General features: G+C 42.6%; 1 protein-coding gene across 2 annotated transcripts in view; it reads left to right on the forward strand.

Moving 5' to 3' along the window:
• The window catches only part of LOC126426877 (ankyrin repeat domain-containing protein 65-like), a 161,048-nt gene that overhangs the window by 98,067 nt on the left and 44,887 nt on the right, over positions 1 to 18,094 (forward strand). For both annotated transcript variants that reach the window (XM_050088920.1, XM_050088919.1), the window contains exon 4: positions 1,182 to 1,257. In XM_050088920.1, coding sequence (XP_049944877.1) covers positions 1,182 to 1,257 — 76 coding nt within the window. The remainder of the gene's footprint in view (positions 1 to 1,181; positions 1,258 to 18,094) is intronic.

Raw genomic sequence — 18,094 nt, forward strand, 5'->3', positions numbered from 1 at the left:
TGTAGTAGCTTGCCCACACTCCTATTTCTTATTCATTATTATGCCTACTCCTGCATTACCCCTATTTGATTTTTTATTTATAGCCCTGTATTCACCTGACCAGAAGTATTGTTCCTCCTGTTACCGAACTTCACTAATTCCCACTATATCTAACTTTAACCTATCCATTTCCCTTTTAAATTTTTCTAACCTACCCGCCCAATTAAGGGATCTGACATTCCACTCTCCGATCCATAGAACGCCAGTTTTCTTTCTCCTGATAACGATGTCCTCCTGAGTAGTTCCCGCCCAGAGACCCGAATGGGGGACTATTTTACCTCCGGAATGTTTTACCAAAGAGGACATCATCATCATTTAACCATACAGTTCAGGAACCACACATTTGTCTGGCATTTCAGCAGATACCCCTCCATTGTGGTTGCACCTATGGTACGGCTGTCTGTATCGCTAAGGCACGCAAGCCTCCCCACCAATGGCAAGGTCCATGGTTCATGGGGGGAGGGAGGGACAAAACGATAGCAAATATGTTATTTGAAAGGAAGACGTATTCACTATTACTAGCTTTGACATGCCGCCCTGTTCCTGTTTGAGCGTTGTTATTTTGGACTACCTCAGATGTCTATAGAATGAGTTGCAGCCTAAAAATATCTGTTACCTGGAGATAATGTTTTCTGGAAAGGTATTCCAGATTTTAGTAACAGATGATTAGTACCCTATGTGAACCATTCGCTTCATGAAAACATTCAGTATTAGCAATTTAGGCAGAATAATCCGACTCGAATCACAAAATTTTGTTGTTTTCTTAAGTAACTATTGACTTCAGAAGGATAACTGAATAAAATACTATAATAGGTAGATCTGGTGATTTTTGAGTTATGTTAGACCTATATTCAGAAAGACTTCCTGAGCAAGCAACAGTAGAAAGAAAGCCATTGAATGAGGTATCCGCCAATTCTCGGGCTTTTTGTGTAAACAAATAAAAAATTTTTTAAGTGATATTATCAAAGATTTGCAGCTGTTTATATATGTAATTAATCTGATGCCACAAGGATATTGCTATAATTGGATTTTTTTGGACAACATTTACCAACTGTTGCTTGCTATAGGTCTGCCTGTAGCTCACACAAGTGTAGACAGATCTGTGTACGGACAAAGAACTGCCCAGTGACGCCGTTTTCCAGAATCGCCCCCGACGGCGCCAGCTCAGGAGGTTACGGACACCGTGGCCGTGGACCTGGAGCCAGCAACAGAAACAAGGTAGGCACATGAGAAGGCACTCGCCTATGTTGCCCAGTTCTAGGCGTGTGTGCTATTCTGAAGCCTGCAGTGTATGACACTCAGTTTCCTTAGATCCGTCTGTGCTGTAAAATATACTATCACTCATGGCCATTTTCTGATAGCTCATAATGATTTAAATGACTTCTCATAATATGCTCATCGAATCTCGAAATTGAAGTGTGTACATTATCAAATAAGTTAACTAAGGAATGTTATACAAGAGCCGAGTTTCTCGTAGCTTCATTAATTGTTTCGACCCTACTTGCTGTCATGATTTCTTTTAAACTGCATAAATGCAAGGAACTGTTAATTTGGTTCTCACAGGAAGCCTGTGAGGGAAGGTGCACTGGCCGTGGTCACACGAGGAGCCATTCCAGAAGTGGAACCAAAGATGTGCCGCTCAAAAGAGAAACAGAGCAGACACAGTAACGTGTACAGTTAGCCGCCAGGGCTCACGAATGTGTAGGCTCTACTCTCTGTGACTCGCGTAGGGCGCTGTAGACCATTTGTATGAAGACTGGAGTTTATTGTTGTTTGCTGTCTCTGATACCGGTGACAGGTAGATTCCTATCAATGGCACCATGCTGTGCAGAGAGAGGATCAAGGTGAGGACAGGTCCCTCAACCAGTATCAGTGCCAGCAACTCAGCAGTGTGCTCTGTCACGCTGCATGGAGCCCAGTAACGTACTTAAAATATCCTGCCATGCTGTAAACCCTCATGTGCGGAAGTCTTATTGTGTCTGGTAAACTGGGCAGTCACAATAATCACTATTCCCACATCATAACTACATTTCTGGTGTATTGCTTATTTCTCTTTCACTCGGTAGGTGCATTTGTGCAATTTTCACAGCAAAATTCGGTTGTATTCTCCTACCAGTGTTGGGAATTTAGGTATAGCTTTTTAGAAGTATACTAGGCTCCAGTAGAAAGCAGTGGTTGGGAAGGGAGCGAGACAGGATTGTAGCCTATCCCCAATGTTATTCAGTATGTATATTTAGCAAGCAGTGAAGGAAATAAAAGAAAAATTTGGAGTAGGAATCCATGGAGAAGAAATAAAATCTTTGAGATTGACCGATTACATTGTAATTCTTTCAGAGACAGCACAGGACCTGAAAGACAGTTGAATGGAATGGACAGTGTCTTGAAAGGAGGATATCAACAAAAGCGAAACGATGGTAATGGATTGTAGTCTACTTACAATAGGTGATGCTGAGCGAAGTAGAATAGAAATGAGACACTTTAAGTGGTAGATGAGTTTTCCTATCTGGGGAGCAAAATAACTGATGATGGTCGAAGTAGAGAGGATATAAAACGTAGACTGGCAATAGCAAGGAAAGCGTTTCTAAAGAAGAGAAATTTACTAATATTGAGTATAGATTTAAGTGTCAGGAAGTCTCTTCTGAAAGTATTTGTGGGGAGCGTAGCAGTATATGAAAGTGAAACATGGACGATAAATAATTTAGACAAGCAGGAAATAGAAGCTTTCGAAATGTAGTGCTACAGAAGACTGCTAAAGATTAGATAGGTGTATCACGTAACTAATGAGGAGGTACTAAATTGAATTAGGGAGAAGTGGAATGTGTGGCACAGCTTGACTAGAAGAAGGGATCGGTTGGTAGGACATGTCATGAAGTATCAAGGGATCACCAATTTCGTACTGGACGGACGTGTGGAGGGTAAAAATCGTATAGGGAGACCAAGAGATGAATACAGTAAGCAGATTCAGAAGGATGTCGGCTGCAGCAATCAGTTGGTGATGAAGGAGCTTGTACAGGATACAGTAGCATGGAGGGAGCTGCATCCAACCAGTCTCTGGACTAAAGACCATGACAACAACTACTAGGCTCCAAGGTGAAGGGTCTGGCTCACAATTAGAGCATGCATGGAAGACCTGAATTAACGGAGATTCCTCCAGCACATGTCCTGGAGGATGTAGCTGCATAATACTGATACACTCTGTAACCTTGACCAAAGACAACAGGTGAGGCCCCACGACAACACATCAGCCACGAGCTCTTCCACAAAATGATGCCCCTTTCCTTCACGTGTTCTTCCACTTTTTTTTCAGCTGTTCCTCAGGATATATGCCGAATCTTACTATACTACTGTCAATAACACAGGGAGAGGCTTTCTTGGCACTACTTTCTTCTTGGAGGACCCCCCCCCCCCTTCAAATCTGTGTCCATACAGTTGCGAGCAGTTCTTTATCGAGTTACTGAAGCGACTTAGTGCCGTTCTTCAGGAGTTTATAACATGGAGTTATTTGCGAGTATCAACAATGAGATGGACGCAGTATATGACTGTAGGCATGTGGTTCATAGTACCTGTACAGAAACGGTACCAGCAATATGCTTGTGTGGAGCAATATGCTGCATGCATCTTATTGCTGACACTCGTAAATAAAGCAACAGGTATAACCTTCTGATGAAGGGCAATGAGTGCCTGAAAGCGGTTAAGGATTGCTGATTATTTCCATAACGACAGTATTGATGAGATATGTAGATCCAATTGTCCTTTACTATACACTGAATCAGAGTAGAATACTCCCTGCAAGTCCAGTGTCTAGTAATTTTCGAAAATTTTCTTTATTTTTCGCCGGTAACTGTGGCCGAACGGTTCTAGGCGCTTCAGTTCGGAACTGCGCTTCTGCTACGGTGGCAGGCTCGAATCCTGCCTTGGACATGGATGTGTATAATGTCCTTAGGTTAATTAGGTTAAAGTAGTTCTAAGTCTAGGGGACTGATGACCTCAGATGTTAAGTCCCATAGTGCTTAGAGCCATTTCTTCATTTTTCAAATATGTTTAAATGTTTATGGTTCAAGTGGCTCTGAGCACTATGGGACTTCACATCTTAGGTCATCAGTCCCCTAGAACTTAGAACTACTTAAACCTAACTAACCTAAGGACATCACACACACATCCATGCCCGAGGCAGGATTCGAACCTGGGACCATAGCAGTCCAGCGGTTCCGGACTGCATCGCCTAGATAAATATTTATGGAGTCAATAAGAACTGCTTAACAAATCGAATGCTTGGCTTTGAAAGAATAATGCCTTCACAGCATGATCTGTTTCTCATTTTGTTGTATGTTGGCAGAAATGTATTTCCGTAATCGTATGTGAAAATCAATGTTCGAAATAAAACATGTACTACCACAGCTGGCCTTTCAGAGTACGCTATTAGAAACTAGCGCATAATAAGTGAGTGAAAAGGACAGATCGAGTTGAGTTTGATACTTTCCTTCAAAATGTGTTGGAGCCATGTAACAGCAAAAACTCTCATCCAGTCAAGATTTAGGACAATATATAATTTTTTTAAAAAAGGAAATCGATATACCGCCACAACTTTCTCAGCTAATACAAAATGCAGCTGCTATTAATTTGGGAAAGACACTACAATAAAAACAAATTTTCACATTGACAACCAAACTTCCACATTTACAAAGACAGTTAACTAAGGGGGTACAATAATACGTAAAACTTGTGCCTTGCCTGAGCTCCGATTAATTATAGCAAGCCAGAAAGCATAGAGCCCCTGTGCTCATAAACTCTTAAGAGCCTGCGGCTGCCTAGTGGCTAGCATTGTTGTCTCTGGATCACAGGGTTCCAGGTTCGATTCCTGGTTGGGTTGGGGATTTTCTCTGCCCGGCGACTGGGAGTTTGTGTTGTCCTCACCATTTAATCCTCATCTTTATCATTGTTGACAGCAGCTAGATAGCACTGTGTAAAAATTTGACTGTGTCAAAATTCGGCCTTTGTACGGGGGCTCATGACCTCGCAGTTGAGCTCCCCACAAACCAAATATATCATCATCATCATTATCAAACTCTTAAGAGAACCAACTTCCCTTAGGCTATCCACACCCAACTGGTTTCTAGATCGTAAATAGAGTCTCTCCAGATAATCAAGGCAACCCATCACCCCATCACTTTCTGCACGTGCCAAGAGGTACGCAAGGGCCCTCAATCCACAGCAAACTGTCTTAACGCTGTAGATCACTCGATGCCACCCACTGCCGCTCCATCAGGAAAACAACAAGCATGTCCAGAGCTTGGGGACGGTGTGTTCTGGCTGGGTGTCCTCCTATGACGGTCACTACGGGTTAAAAGGTGGTGACGCAGGGGGGACTTCAGTGCAGCCACTGTGTGGGGTGCAGCTTCATCCAGCAGGCGCCACAGCACCGCTCAGCATAACGACCGGTGGAGGGGGCTCTGGTGTTAAAAAGAATTGGGACGTTGACGACTCTGAGTCGACGTACTCTCCCCAGCCGAAACTGACAGCTCGTGGGGTGATGATGCAGCTGAAAGGACCCTGGCTTTTGCATTAGTACTACCTGACAGCTGCTGCTATCACAATTAGAATCATAAAAAGTCCAATAATACGCATGCTTCTGATCTACATCATACTCCGCAAGTCACCTAATGGTGTGTGGTGGAGGGTACGTTTGGTATTACTATCTGAGCCCTCCAACCCTGTTCCACTCGCGGATAGTGTGTGGGAAGAATGACTGTCCGTAAACCTCTGTATTGGCTGTAATTTCTCGAATTTTCTCCTCGTGGCCAATACGCGAGATGTATGTGGGAGGAAGTAATATGTTGTCCGACTTCTCCTGAAAAGTGCTGTCCCAAAATTTAAATAATAAATCTTCCTGCCAGTTGAGTTTGTTTAGCACCTCCGTAATGCTCTCTCGCCAGCTAAACGATCCCGTGACGAAACGCGCCACTCTTTGTTGTATCTTCTCTATCTCCTCTATCAGTCCTACCTGACAGGGATCATAGATATATGAACAATACTCAAGAATGTGGAGAACAAGCGCCTTATAAGCCACTTCTTTCGTGGAAGGGTTACATTTTCTTAAGATTCTCCCTATGAATCTGAGTATGGCATTTGCTTTTCCCACTATCTGTTTTATGTGGTCATTCCACTTACGGTCACTCTGGAAAGTTACTCCTAGATATTTTACGGCAGAAGCTGTAAAATATGATTTACCAATATTTTAGAATAATCATGCAGTCACTATTTTGGCTTAACCTCATACTCCCCAGCTACGAAAGGCATGGAAGGAATTACATTAAATAATTATCTACACCTGCTCACATACTCAGCAAGCCACCGTATGGTTCGTGGCGGAGGGTATCCTGTACCACTACCAGTCGGGTTCTCTTCTGTTCCACTCGCAAACAAAGCGAGGGAGAAACGACTGTGTATGTGCCTCTGTATGAGCCCTGCTTTCTCTGTTCTTGTCTTCACGGTTCTTCGCGAAATGTGCGTTGGCAGCTATAGAATAACTCTGCAGTCAGCATCGAGTATCGGTTCTCTTAATTTTTCACGCTAGTGCTCCTCGGAAAGAACGTCGCGTTACCTCACAGTGGCTCCCATTTGCAACACTGTAACACTTGCGTGTTGTTTGAGCCTACTAGTAAAAGATCTAGCAGACCGTTTTTGAATTACTTCGACGTCCTCTTTTAATCTGACCTGGTGTGAATCCCAAAAACTCGAACAGTATTCAACAATGGGTCGCACTAGACTTCTCTTTTACACATGAACCACATTCTCCTAGAATTACCCAAATAAACCAAATTCGACCATCCGCCTTCCATACTACACTCTTTACACGCTCATTCGACTTCATATTCCTTTGCAGCGTTACCCCTACATATTTAATCGACGTAACCATGCCAAGCAGAACACTACTAGTACTATATTCGACCATTATGGGTTTGGTTTTCCTACTCATCTACATTAACTTACGTGTTTCTACATTTAGAGCCGGCTGCTAATCAACACACCGACTAGAAACTTTGTCTAAGTCATCCTGCCTCCTCCTGCAGTCACTCAACGTCGGCGCCTTCCTGTACGCCACAGCATCTTCAGCAAACAGCCGCAGACTGCAGCTTACCCTGTCTGCCAGGTCTTTTATGTACATAGAAAATAACAGCGGCCTTATTGCAATTCTCTGGGACACTCCTAACAATACCTGCGTCTCAAACACGCCGTCGGGGACAACGTCTGCGTTCTGTTACTCAAGAAGTCTTCAAGTGACTCACGTACTTGGGAACCCATTCCATGTGCTTGAACTTTCGATAACAGTCGGCAGTGTGACATCGTGTCAAATGTTTTACAGAAACCTGTTTCTATGGAATCCGCCCATTTCACGGTCATCCATTGGTCGCACGATCTCTTGTAAGTGAGGGTAAGCCGAGTTTGACAAGAGCGATGCTTTCTAAAACCATGCTGAACTGTAGACAGAAACTTTTCCCTCTCAAGGAAATTTATTATATTGCAGCAGAAACCATGTTCACAGATTATACGCCCAACTCATATTACAGATAATGGTCTGTAATTTTCGGGATTCTGTTCTTTTACACTTACACTATGTGATCAAAGCTATAGGATTCAGACGAGGACTCTGTGCAGGCCAGTCCATTACAGGGATGTTATTGTCGTGTAACCACCCCACCACAGGCCGTGCATTATGAACAGGTTCTCGATCGTGTTAAAAGATGCAGTCGCCATCCCCGAATTGATCTTCTACAGTGGGCAGCAGGAAGGTGCTCAAAACATCAACGTAGGCATGTGCTGAGTTAGTCCCGCGCAAAACAACAAGGGGTACAGGCCCCTCCATGAGAAACATGACCGGAACATAACAGAATTGCCGTCGAATATTACTGTTGCCACAACACACGCTGGCAAATTACGTTCGCCGGTCATTCGCCATACCCACGCGCTGCCATCCGATCAACACATTGTGTACCGTGATTCGACACTCCACACAACGTTTTTGGACTGTTCAGTCGTGCAATGTTTACGCTGCTTACACCAAGCGAGGCGTCGTTACGCGTTTACTGGCGTGATGTGGGGCTCGTGAGCAGTCGCTAGACCGTGACATCCAAGTCCTGTCAGCTCCCGCCTAACTCTCATAGTACTTGCAGTGGATCCTGATGCAGTTTGCAATTTTTGTGTGATGGTCTGATCTGCCTATTACACATTACGACCCTCTTCAACTGTCGGAAGTCTCCGTCAGTGAACAGACGAGATCGGCCTGTACAGTTTTGTGCTGTACGTGTCACGTTTCCATTTTACTGTTGTTGTTGTTGTTGTGTTCTTCAGTCCAGAGACTGGTTTGATGCAACTCTCCATGCTACTCTATCCTGTGCAAGCTTCTTCATCTCCCAGTACCTACTGCAAACTACATCCTTTGAATCTGCTTAGTGTATTCATCTCTTGGTCTCCCTCTACGATTTTTACCCTCCACGCTGCCCTCCAATACTAAATTGGTAATCCCTTGGTGCTTCAGAACATATCCTACCAACTGATCCCTTCTTCTAGTCAAGTTGTGCCACAAACTTCTCTTCTCCCCAAACCTATTCAATACTTCCTCATTAGTTATGTGATCTACCCATCTAATCTTCAGCATTCTTCTGTAGCACCACATTTCGAAAGCTTCTATTCTCTTCTTGTCTAAACTATTTATTGTCTATGTTTCACTTCCATACATGGCTACACTCCATACAAATACTTTCAGAAACGACTTCCTGACACTTCAACCTAAACTCGATGTTAACAAATTTCTCTTCTTCAGAAATGCTTTCCTTGCCATTGCCAGTCTACATTTTATATCCTCTCTACTTCGACCATCATCAGTTATTTTGCTCCCCAAATAGCAAAACTCCTTTACTACTTTAAGTGTCTCATTTCCTACTCTAATTCCCTCAGCATCACCCGACTTCATTCGACTACATTCCATTATCCTTGTTTTGCTTTTGTTTATGTTCATCTTATATCCTCCTTTCAAGACACTATCTATTCCGTTCAACTGCTCCTCCAAGTCCTTTGCAGTCTCTGACAGAATTACAATGTCATCGGCGAACCTTAAAGTTTTTATTTCTTCTCCCTGGATTTTAATTCCTACTCCGAATTTTTCTTATGTTTCCTTTACTGCTTGCTCAATATACAGATTGAACAACATCGGGGAGAGGCTACAATCCTGTCTCACTCCCTTCCCAACCACTGCTTCCCTTTCATGTCCCTCGACTCTCTTAACTGCCATCTGGTTTCTGTACAAATTGTAAATAGCTTTTCGCTACCTGTATTTTACCCCTGCCACCTTCAGAATTTGAAAGAGAATATTCCAGTCAACATTGTCAAAAGATTTCTCTAAGTCTACAAATGCTCGGAATGTAGGTTTGCCTTTCCTTAATCTAGCTTCTATGATAAGTCGTAGGGTCAGTATTGCCTCACGTGTTCCAATATTTCTATGGAATCCAAACTGATTTTCCCCGAGGTCGGCTTCTACTAGTTTTTCCATTCGTCTGTAAAGAATTCGTGTTAGTATTCGTGTTAGTATTCGTGACTTATTAAACTTATCGGTAATTTTCACATCTGTCAACACCTGCTACCTTTGGGATTGGAATTATTATATTCTTCTCTAAGTCTGAGGGTATTTCACCTGTCTCATACATCTTGCTCGCCAGATGGTAGAGTTTTGTCAGTACTGGCTCTCCCAAGGCTGTCAGTAGTTCTAATGGAATGTTGTCTACTCCCGGAGCCTTGTTGCGACTCAGGTCTTTCAGTGCTCTGTCAAACTCTTCACGCAGTATTATATCTCCCATTTCATCTTCATCTACATCCTCTTCCATTTCCATAATATTGTCCTCAAGAACATCGCCCTTGTATAGACCCTGTATATACTCCTTCCACCTTTCTGCTTTCCCTTCTTTGCTTAGAACTGGGTTTGCATCTGAGCTCTTGATATTCATACAAGTGGTTCTCTTTCCTCCAAAGGTCTTTTTAATTTTCCTGTAGGTAGTATGTATCTTACCCCTAGTGAGATAAGCCTCTACATCCCTACATTTGTCCTCTAGCCATCCCTGCTTAGCCATTTTGCACTTCCTGTTGATCTCATTTTTGAGACGTTTGTAGTCCTTTTTGCCTGCTTCATTTATTGCATTTTTATATTTTCTCCTTTCATCAATTAAATTCAATATTTCTTCTGTTACCCAAGGATTTCTACTAGCCCTCGTCTTTGTACCTACTTGATCCTCTTCTGCCTTCTCCACTTCATCCCTCAAAGCTACCCATTCTTCTTCTACGGTATTTCTTTCCCCCATTCCTGTCATTTGTTCCCTTATGCTCTCCCTGAAACTCTGTACAACCTCTGGTTTAGTCAGTTTATCCAGATCCCATCTCCTTAAATTCCCATCTTTTTGCAGTTTCTTCAGTTTTAATCTACAGCTCATAACCAATAGATTGTGGTCAGAGTCCACATTTATATAATATATCTGAAACCTGTCAGTATCTCCAGGCTTCTTCCACGTATACAATCTTCTTTTAAGGTTCTTGAACCAAGCTATGATTAGGTTGTGCTCTGTGCAGAATTCTACCAGGCGGCTTCCTCTTTCGTTTCTTACCCCCAATCCATATTCACCTACTACGTTTCCTTCTCTCCCTTTTCCTACTGACATTCCAGTCACCCATGAGAATTAAATTTTCATCTCCCTTCACTATCTGAATAATTTCTTTTATTTCATCATACATTTCTTCAATTTCTTCGTCATCAGCAGAGCTAGTTGGCATATAAACTTGTACTATTGTGGTAGGCGTGGGCTTCGTATCTATCTTGGCCACAATAATGCGTTCACTATGCTGTTTGTAGTAGCTTACTCACATACCTGTTTTCATAAAAATGGTTCAAATGGTTCTGAGCACAATGGGACTTAACATCTGTGGTCATCAGTCGCCTAGAACTTAGAACTACTTAAACCTAACTAACCTAAGGACATCACACACATCCATGCCCGAGGTAGGATTCGAACCTGCGACTGTAGCAGTCACGCACCTATTTTCATATTCATTATTAAACCTACTCCTGCATTACCCCTATTTGATTTTGTGTTTATAAACCTGTAGTCACCTGACCAGAAGTCTTGTTCCTCCTGCCACCGAACTTCACTAATTCCCACTATATCTAACTTTAAGCTATCCATTTCCCTTTTAAAATTTTCTAACCTACCTGCCCGATTAAGGGATCTGACATTCCACACTTCGATCCGTAGAACGCCAGTTTTCTTTCTCTCCATTTTACCATCACTTCGAAACAGTGCACTTAGATATGTTTAGGAGTGTTAAAATCTCACCTACAGACGTATGAAACAAGTGACACCAAATCACCTGACTACATTCGAAGTCCGTGAGGTTCGTGGAGTGCCCCAGTCTGCTCTCCCACGGCGTCTAATGACTCCTCATTTCGCTGATATGGCAGCACAATCCACCTAATATCAAAAATGTAAGTTTTTTGTGTTGTCCAGGTACTTCTCATCACATAGTGTAGTTTACATTTCTCGAAAGCATGAATAGAACTGGCAGTGGCTCCAGGTCATATACAGAATAGATGGCTTACCACTGGAGAAATCTACATGAAGCATATGCCACAGATTCTCTCTTTACTACCACTTCCTACAAAACGATGGCCACAAGACGTGGTGGAGTCAGTTTGAACAAAATTCTAGGAAAGTTCGGTACGTCTGTAAAGGAGACCACATGTAGGACATTGGTGCCATCTATTCTGGAGTACTGCTCGAGTGATTGTGATCCGAACCAGGTCAGCTTAAAGAAAGACATCGAAGCAGTTCAGAGGTGGGCTGCTAGGTTTGTTACTGGTAGTTTCAGGCAACATGCAAATGGTAGGGAGATGCTTGGGGAACGCAACTGCTTGTTCTTTTCGTGGAACGCTATTGACAAAATTTAGAGGAACAAATTTATGGAAGTAATTTATCATCCCCGCAAAATGGGCCTCTGCTTGTACATTTTAAGCTCTGGGATAAGAATAAATAGCCTTTCTCTAACTCTGATTGGCGGTAATATCATGATCACAAACAATGTGAACTATGAATGAGATTTCTGGATGAGCAAAGTAGCTTCGGAAATTTTAACCAAAAACACAGTCCTATGCAGCAGCTGAATGATCTGCATGATGTGGCCTACTTGCTCTGAAACTTCTCACTGAAGATTACCAAATAATCAAAATTATGATAGGCAGAGCGGGATTTAAGGTCAGAAAAATCTTATCTAGTACACCAGTCAGCGCCTGCTACTGTAGACAACCCAAATCGGACTGTGTTAAAATCGAACTGTGAATAAACCGTTGCACAGGCCGTGGTATGCTTAGATTCCTCAGCCAGCGGAATTTGGTAATAGGCTCCATGTAGGTCAAAGGCAGTGACGACCTTTATCCCTTGTAACTTTGAGAAGCATGACTGAAAATAAGGAAGGGTTAAAGATTGAAGAACTACTTTCTCATTCAGGGCCTGATAGTACATATCTGGTATCACCCTGCCATGTGGCTTAGGCACCATAAACATACAGGTGGGGGGGGGGGCAGTATAGGGAATTAGATTACTTTCTAACACGCTTCCATAGCATCTCATCTGAACGCGCTTTAGGTGGGAGCAGTCTGTTTGGGAATCCTTTGCGAGAATATTGCCTGTAAATTCAGTAATGTTCTTTGCTCCTCATCTAGTCTGTCAATAAGCATATCCCTAAATCCTACACAGAAACCCACAATCTGTTTATTCAGCTGGAGTGTTAAAAGTCATAATCTGGAAAATCGGTGTTAACTGAACTGGTAAATTGTATTTGATGCCCTGCTCTTCGATTCACCATATGCTTACAAAAGTAAAGAATTCTTGGTCTGCAAACTCAAAATAAAACTTTCTTTGACTCCACTGAAGAACTAATCCAGTTTTATGCATTGACAACCTTTGATAGCTGACACAGAGAAATTATAATCTATCTTAACTGTGAATTTCAACATAAACACACCAATACGGATCTTAACATTAATAGTTCCCAAAACCCACATCTCCGTAGAATTGGCCAGCTTACAAGACTCCAACACATCCAAAAATCCTGGGCAATTCCGGGAGTTTACACCATTCACAAGAAGTGGAAGCCCAAACTGGACTCACACACATACTGGCTTTATTTACAAGGTACTATTTTTGATGACTTTTGACTGTCACCTGCATTAATGATGCAACCTGGTTACTATATTTCCAATATAATCACTACATTCAATATATCCAACATTTCTTTTAATATATTTAGATTTCAATGAATCAGCTCTTTCGATATCTTCGGTATTTCGTTAATGGTTTCTGTTCTGTTTACGCTGTATACAGGGGAAACATGGACAAGCACCAGCTGGTGAAGAAACATCGAAAAAAGACATTGCGCTCTTCATGAATATTGGTGGGATATTCCAGCTCTACCCTTAGACCATACCCCTCACCACAATCCTCAGCTTCATGGATCTCGTGCTTCAAACTGTCGATTTTCTTCTTGGACAGCCACTAGAACCCTCCAGAAGGTATACTTCATTACATGGACTGTTCATATGGATGCTTGACAACCAGGTAAAGGTTGTAATTTAAATTGCCAGATGGCCTGCACTCCTCCTCACTTATTTATGGGTTATTCGCCCTGACGTATCTTGCCATGCACTGGCAAATCCCCAGTGAATCCCACATTTTAAGAAGAGCAACATGTCAGTATTGGTCAGCAGAACAATGTTGACAAAGACCTTCCTTAACATTGCATCCCACGAAAGCCCAGGTGCCATCAAGAGGAAGACAGTATCCAAAAAGCATATGCTCATGTGTACATTCCAGAACTTCTTGAATATTTCCGTGAGCATGTGTATGTCAGCGTTCCACATCATCTGGCATATTCGTTTAAATCAGTGATGCCAAACTCCAGTCAAATACAATCTGTATACTCATACTCCACATCCGTTATGATAATGTTTATTATTTCACTGGAGAATGAGGCTGAGTTGGCAATGTAGTTTCATTGATTCTCTCCATTGGTGATATCATGTATCAGCGCTACATCATGGACATCATACCAATTGAATTGAATGTTTCTATCTGATTCCGATAGTGATACCATGGAATCTGGTGGACCCAGCCACCATGGCCACTGAGCTATGTGTTCAGCAGGTGTACTTTGAGCGCTCTTTGCTGCTGCAATACGGGATGGCTAGTGACAGTGGCTCAGCCTGCTCGCACTTGGAGCCTCTTCATTACGGATGCCACTCCGATTCCGCCAAGTCACAGCTCCCACGTCATAGTTGTTGCTATTGTATGAGCTGAACTCTATGTCTTATTACATAATTTGTAATAAGTCTTTGCATATTTGGTGAAATACAAGTGAAGTAAATCTTCTTTTTGTTGTGTTACTTGTTCACTTATCACTTCTGCTCCTGTCCAGCTTTCTTATGACAATGGCTGCCGCCTGCCTCTGTTTCTCACCTATCCTTACCACTGTGTATGAAGGCATACCGAACACCATCGAATCCAAGTACTTATAAGGAAATCCACTCTTCTTCGTCACAAGGTGAAACTTCGATCATCTGGATCTGTGGCACTGGTGATTTGCATATCCTCAAAATACATTGGCTCAGTATGTATCTAAAGAGACCCATGCATTAAGTGAAGCGAATCCAGGAAGCAAAGCATTATTCTTGGCATGATTCTCTTTGAAAATGAGATGTACTTTTCAACAGTGTTAGGAATGACATAGACCTTATCAGTTTTCAACGAGAAATCACCCATGAACTGAACCAGAAAGTGGTTATCATACCAAATGAAATGATATAAAAAGATGGGTATTTGCCATGGCAGCTGGTACTTCCAAATGCATGTGTTGTGAGGTGCTCCAATGAATTTCCCTGTTAGGTGACAATGGTCACGATGAGGAGATTCCTCATCTCTATCAAACAGCACCCCACAAATACAGCAATCAAATGCATTCTCAAACAATGGATTATTATGCTCTGAGTTGGTCATGGGGACATTCTCACTATGAGCATAATTAGCTTCCCACACAAGTTCTTAGAAGTCAGTGAGCATCCATCTCTCGCAGGATTTTCCCCAACATAAATTTGAATTTGTTGAGACTAGAGTCATACATGCATGCAATGTATGCTGCATATGGTACAACCCATTCTATGTAGATGATTTGGAAGGCAGGGGGATCGCCTTCAGAATGTGTCACAGGAACTATGAGGCACTCGAGAACGGTGTACATAACTAAGGAACATCGCTTCTGGTGGTGGTCGTTCTTACATTTTAAGAACTTTTTCTCTTCGGTAAGTTTTTCCACATGTACCAGTTCATGGATTGGGCAGTCAATGAAGTGTGTTTCAAGATAGTCACCCTTGCTGAATGACTTGAGACATCTATTTCAGAAATGTCGTGTACCACAGTGTTTGGACATGTGGGCAGAAACAAGCATGGCATGTGTTTTATTCAAAATGCACTCAGGTATTAGAGACAGGCCTCTGAATCTGGAACACTTACTGGCTAACTTGAAGAAGTAGTAATTGTTGTTCAGTCTGCTCATGGTCGTGTTCATTGGCTGGGTCATTATCTCCAAGGGTGCACACATGAATCGTATAATAGGAGTTCTGCATCTCAAATTTTGAATGTCCTACAGATTTACAGAAAATGCCGTGGACACTACGACAACAGGGGACACTGGATGTTTTGTATGTATTCGAATGACATAGGGTAATTTCTATTGCTGGCCATAAACGCCAATGTTTTGCAATATACATTCCCTTTTGCAGTATTCCAGACATAAAAGCACGCATGTTTTGCAGCGACATCTTTTGGAAGAGAGATGCAACTGGACCTCCAATACCTGGATCAAAAGCATGTGAGTAAAAATTAAGGTGGAGTACATGGCTATGTGCCTCACCAGACTCTCTTCCCTGCACCTCAGGAAAAAGACCGAACATAAAACTCTTAATAAAAGTTCTGAATTACTCTGCGATCAACTCACCCCATGATACCACAACAGTTCACCTCTCTTGCGAGATGGGCAAACAGGCCAGAACTGAACAGCAGTGCCACAGGCAGGTCTGGAACTTTGACAGCCATTGCTGTACCACAGATGACAATATGTCTGGAATACCTCGTGGTCAGCCATAAGTACATCACCACAATCATCAATGGGGCAGGCTGCTGCTGCATCTGCTGGCGGGATAGTGAGTTGAGAACCACCAATGAGTAGCTGCAGTGACCAGCTACTACTGATGCTGCTGCTCTTGCTGGTGCTGTGGGTGCGTCATGGGCGGCTGTGGAGCATGCTGCATCATCATGGGTCGACCAGCTCCTGTTTGACGCACATGTCCACCACACTACCTCTCCCACATATCACATACAAAGACAGAAGGAGGAACCAATATTAATTATCATACATAATTTAAAAAAAAAACAGAGTATGTAGGGATCTATACTGTTTCCACGTACATTCAAAATCAGAAGTGTCTCTCAACTGGCCAGGCTGCATCATGGATGGCAGGAGAACTACTGGAACACATATGGTGGGCAGGGCTGCTGCACAGCCAAATGCAGCTGTACCATTGTCAGTGGGCCTGCTGCTGCTACATGTGCGAGTCTACCACCCATAATCTACTCCATATAATCTGCACAAAGAGGAGGAGGAAAAATATAAAGGATCATTCATACTTTTATAAAATGAAGATGTATGTGGACGTCTACAGTGTTTCTAATAACGTTCACTGCCTCTGAATGAGTCAAAGGGAATTTATTAGTCGCTACCTCCAACAAAAGTTGGTCAACCTGGACATGTGCATTGAGTGCACCAGCAAACAGTGAATAGAACACATAACATTAGTAATCAATGCATTCAGTTGTGTTTGTTGATAGAAGAAGAATGAGGACAACTATTTCATACATTCTCTATTTGATGGACAACATCATGCTCCATGAACTAATGTTGAAGAAAAGGTTCAAGAAATTCACCTGGTACTCATTGTTGAGTGCACCTATAAGCAGACAAGAACACATACCATTAGCAGCGCTAGAATGCAATTTTTGTGTTGAGTGGTAGGAGAACTACTGCTTATATCTGTGGTATTCGATGTTTGGTGTTATCTGCCATGGGGTGGACTCAGAAGGTATCTCCTGCCTGTTGTTGTCATCAGTAATGAGGATGGTACTCTGAGTTGGAGTCAAGCCAGTTGTCACTGGACTCAGCTGTGGCAGTGGCTCCATCCCCAATTCCTTGATCTGACTGAAGATTTCTGCAAAAGACACAAATAAAATGCGTATTGTTAGACATCTATGCATATACTCATTTGAAGATGGAGAGAGGGGAGAGAAACTCGTAGTCACATTCACATGAATCAGAATTCAAACAGAAGCCTTCCTCAGGAGTGCAAGTCTGCCTAACCAGATCCTGAAATGCACAGGTGCTCAACATAGGCGACAGGATGCTCAGAACTACAATGGAGGGAGGAGAAGGAAACTTGCCATCTGATAGGAAGTTATAAAGGAAGGAAACACACACATACACAGAGAAGAGAGCTGAAATTACGTTTGTATACCGATGTTGAAACAGCAACATAGTGCTTCATAATGCTGAAAGGGTCTAGGTTTGAAGAAGAACGGTTGTAACAGCAGTGGGAAAGAATGAAAGGACAGCAACTGTTGAGAAGCACTAACCAGTTTGCTCAATACATAATGAGAGAGAGGAATGGCGGGATAGCGAGTTGAGAACCACCAAGGAGTAGCTCTGTGCAGTCTAACACACTAGCTTGAGGAGATGACGCCTGTCAAATATATGAGCGCGACTCATTCCAGGAACACATCACTGCATGGTCAAATCGACTCCTGCATTCATAGGTGTGGGTAACTCAGAACTTGTCTGCAGTATCCCATGATCAAGATAATAGTTTATTTTCCCACCACACTGCCACATCACTATCACACTTCTGTTATGGACGTAG

Source organism: Schistocerca serialis, chromosome 11, assembly GCF_023864345.2.
Source record: "Schistocerca serialis cubense isolate TAMUIC-IGC-003099 chromosome 11, iqSchSeri2.2, whole genome shotgun sequence".
In the NCBI taxonomy this organism is placed as follows: Eukaryota; Metazoa; Arthropoda; class Insecta; order Orthoptera; family Acrididae; genus Schistocerca; species Schistocerca serialis.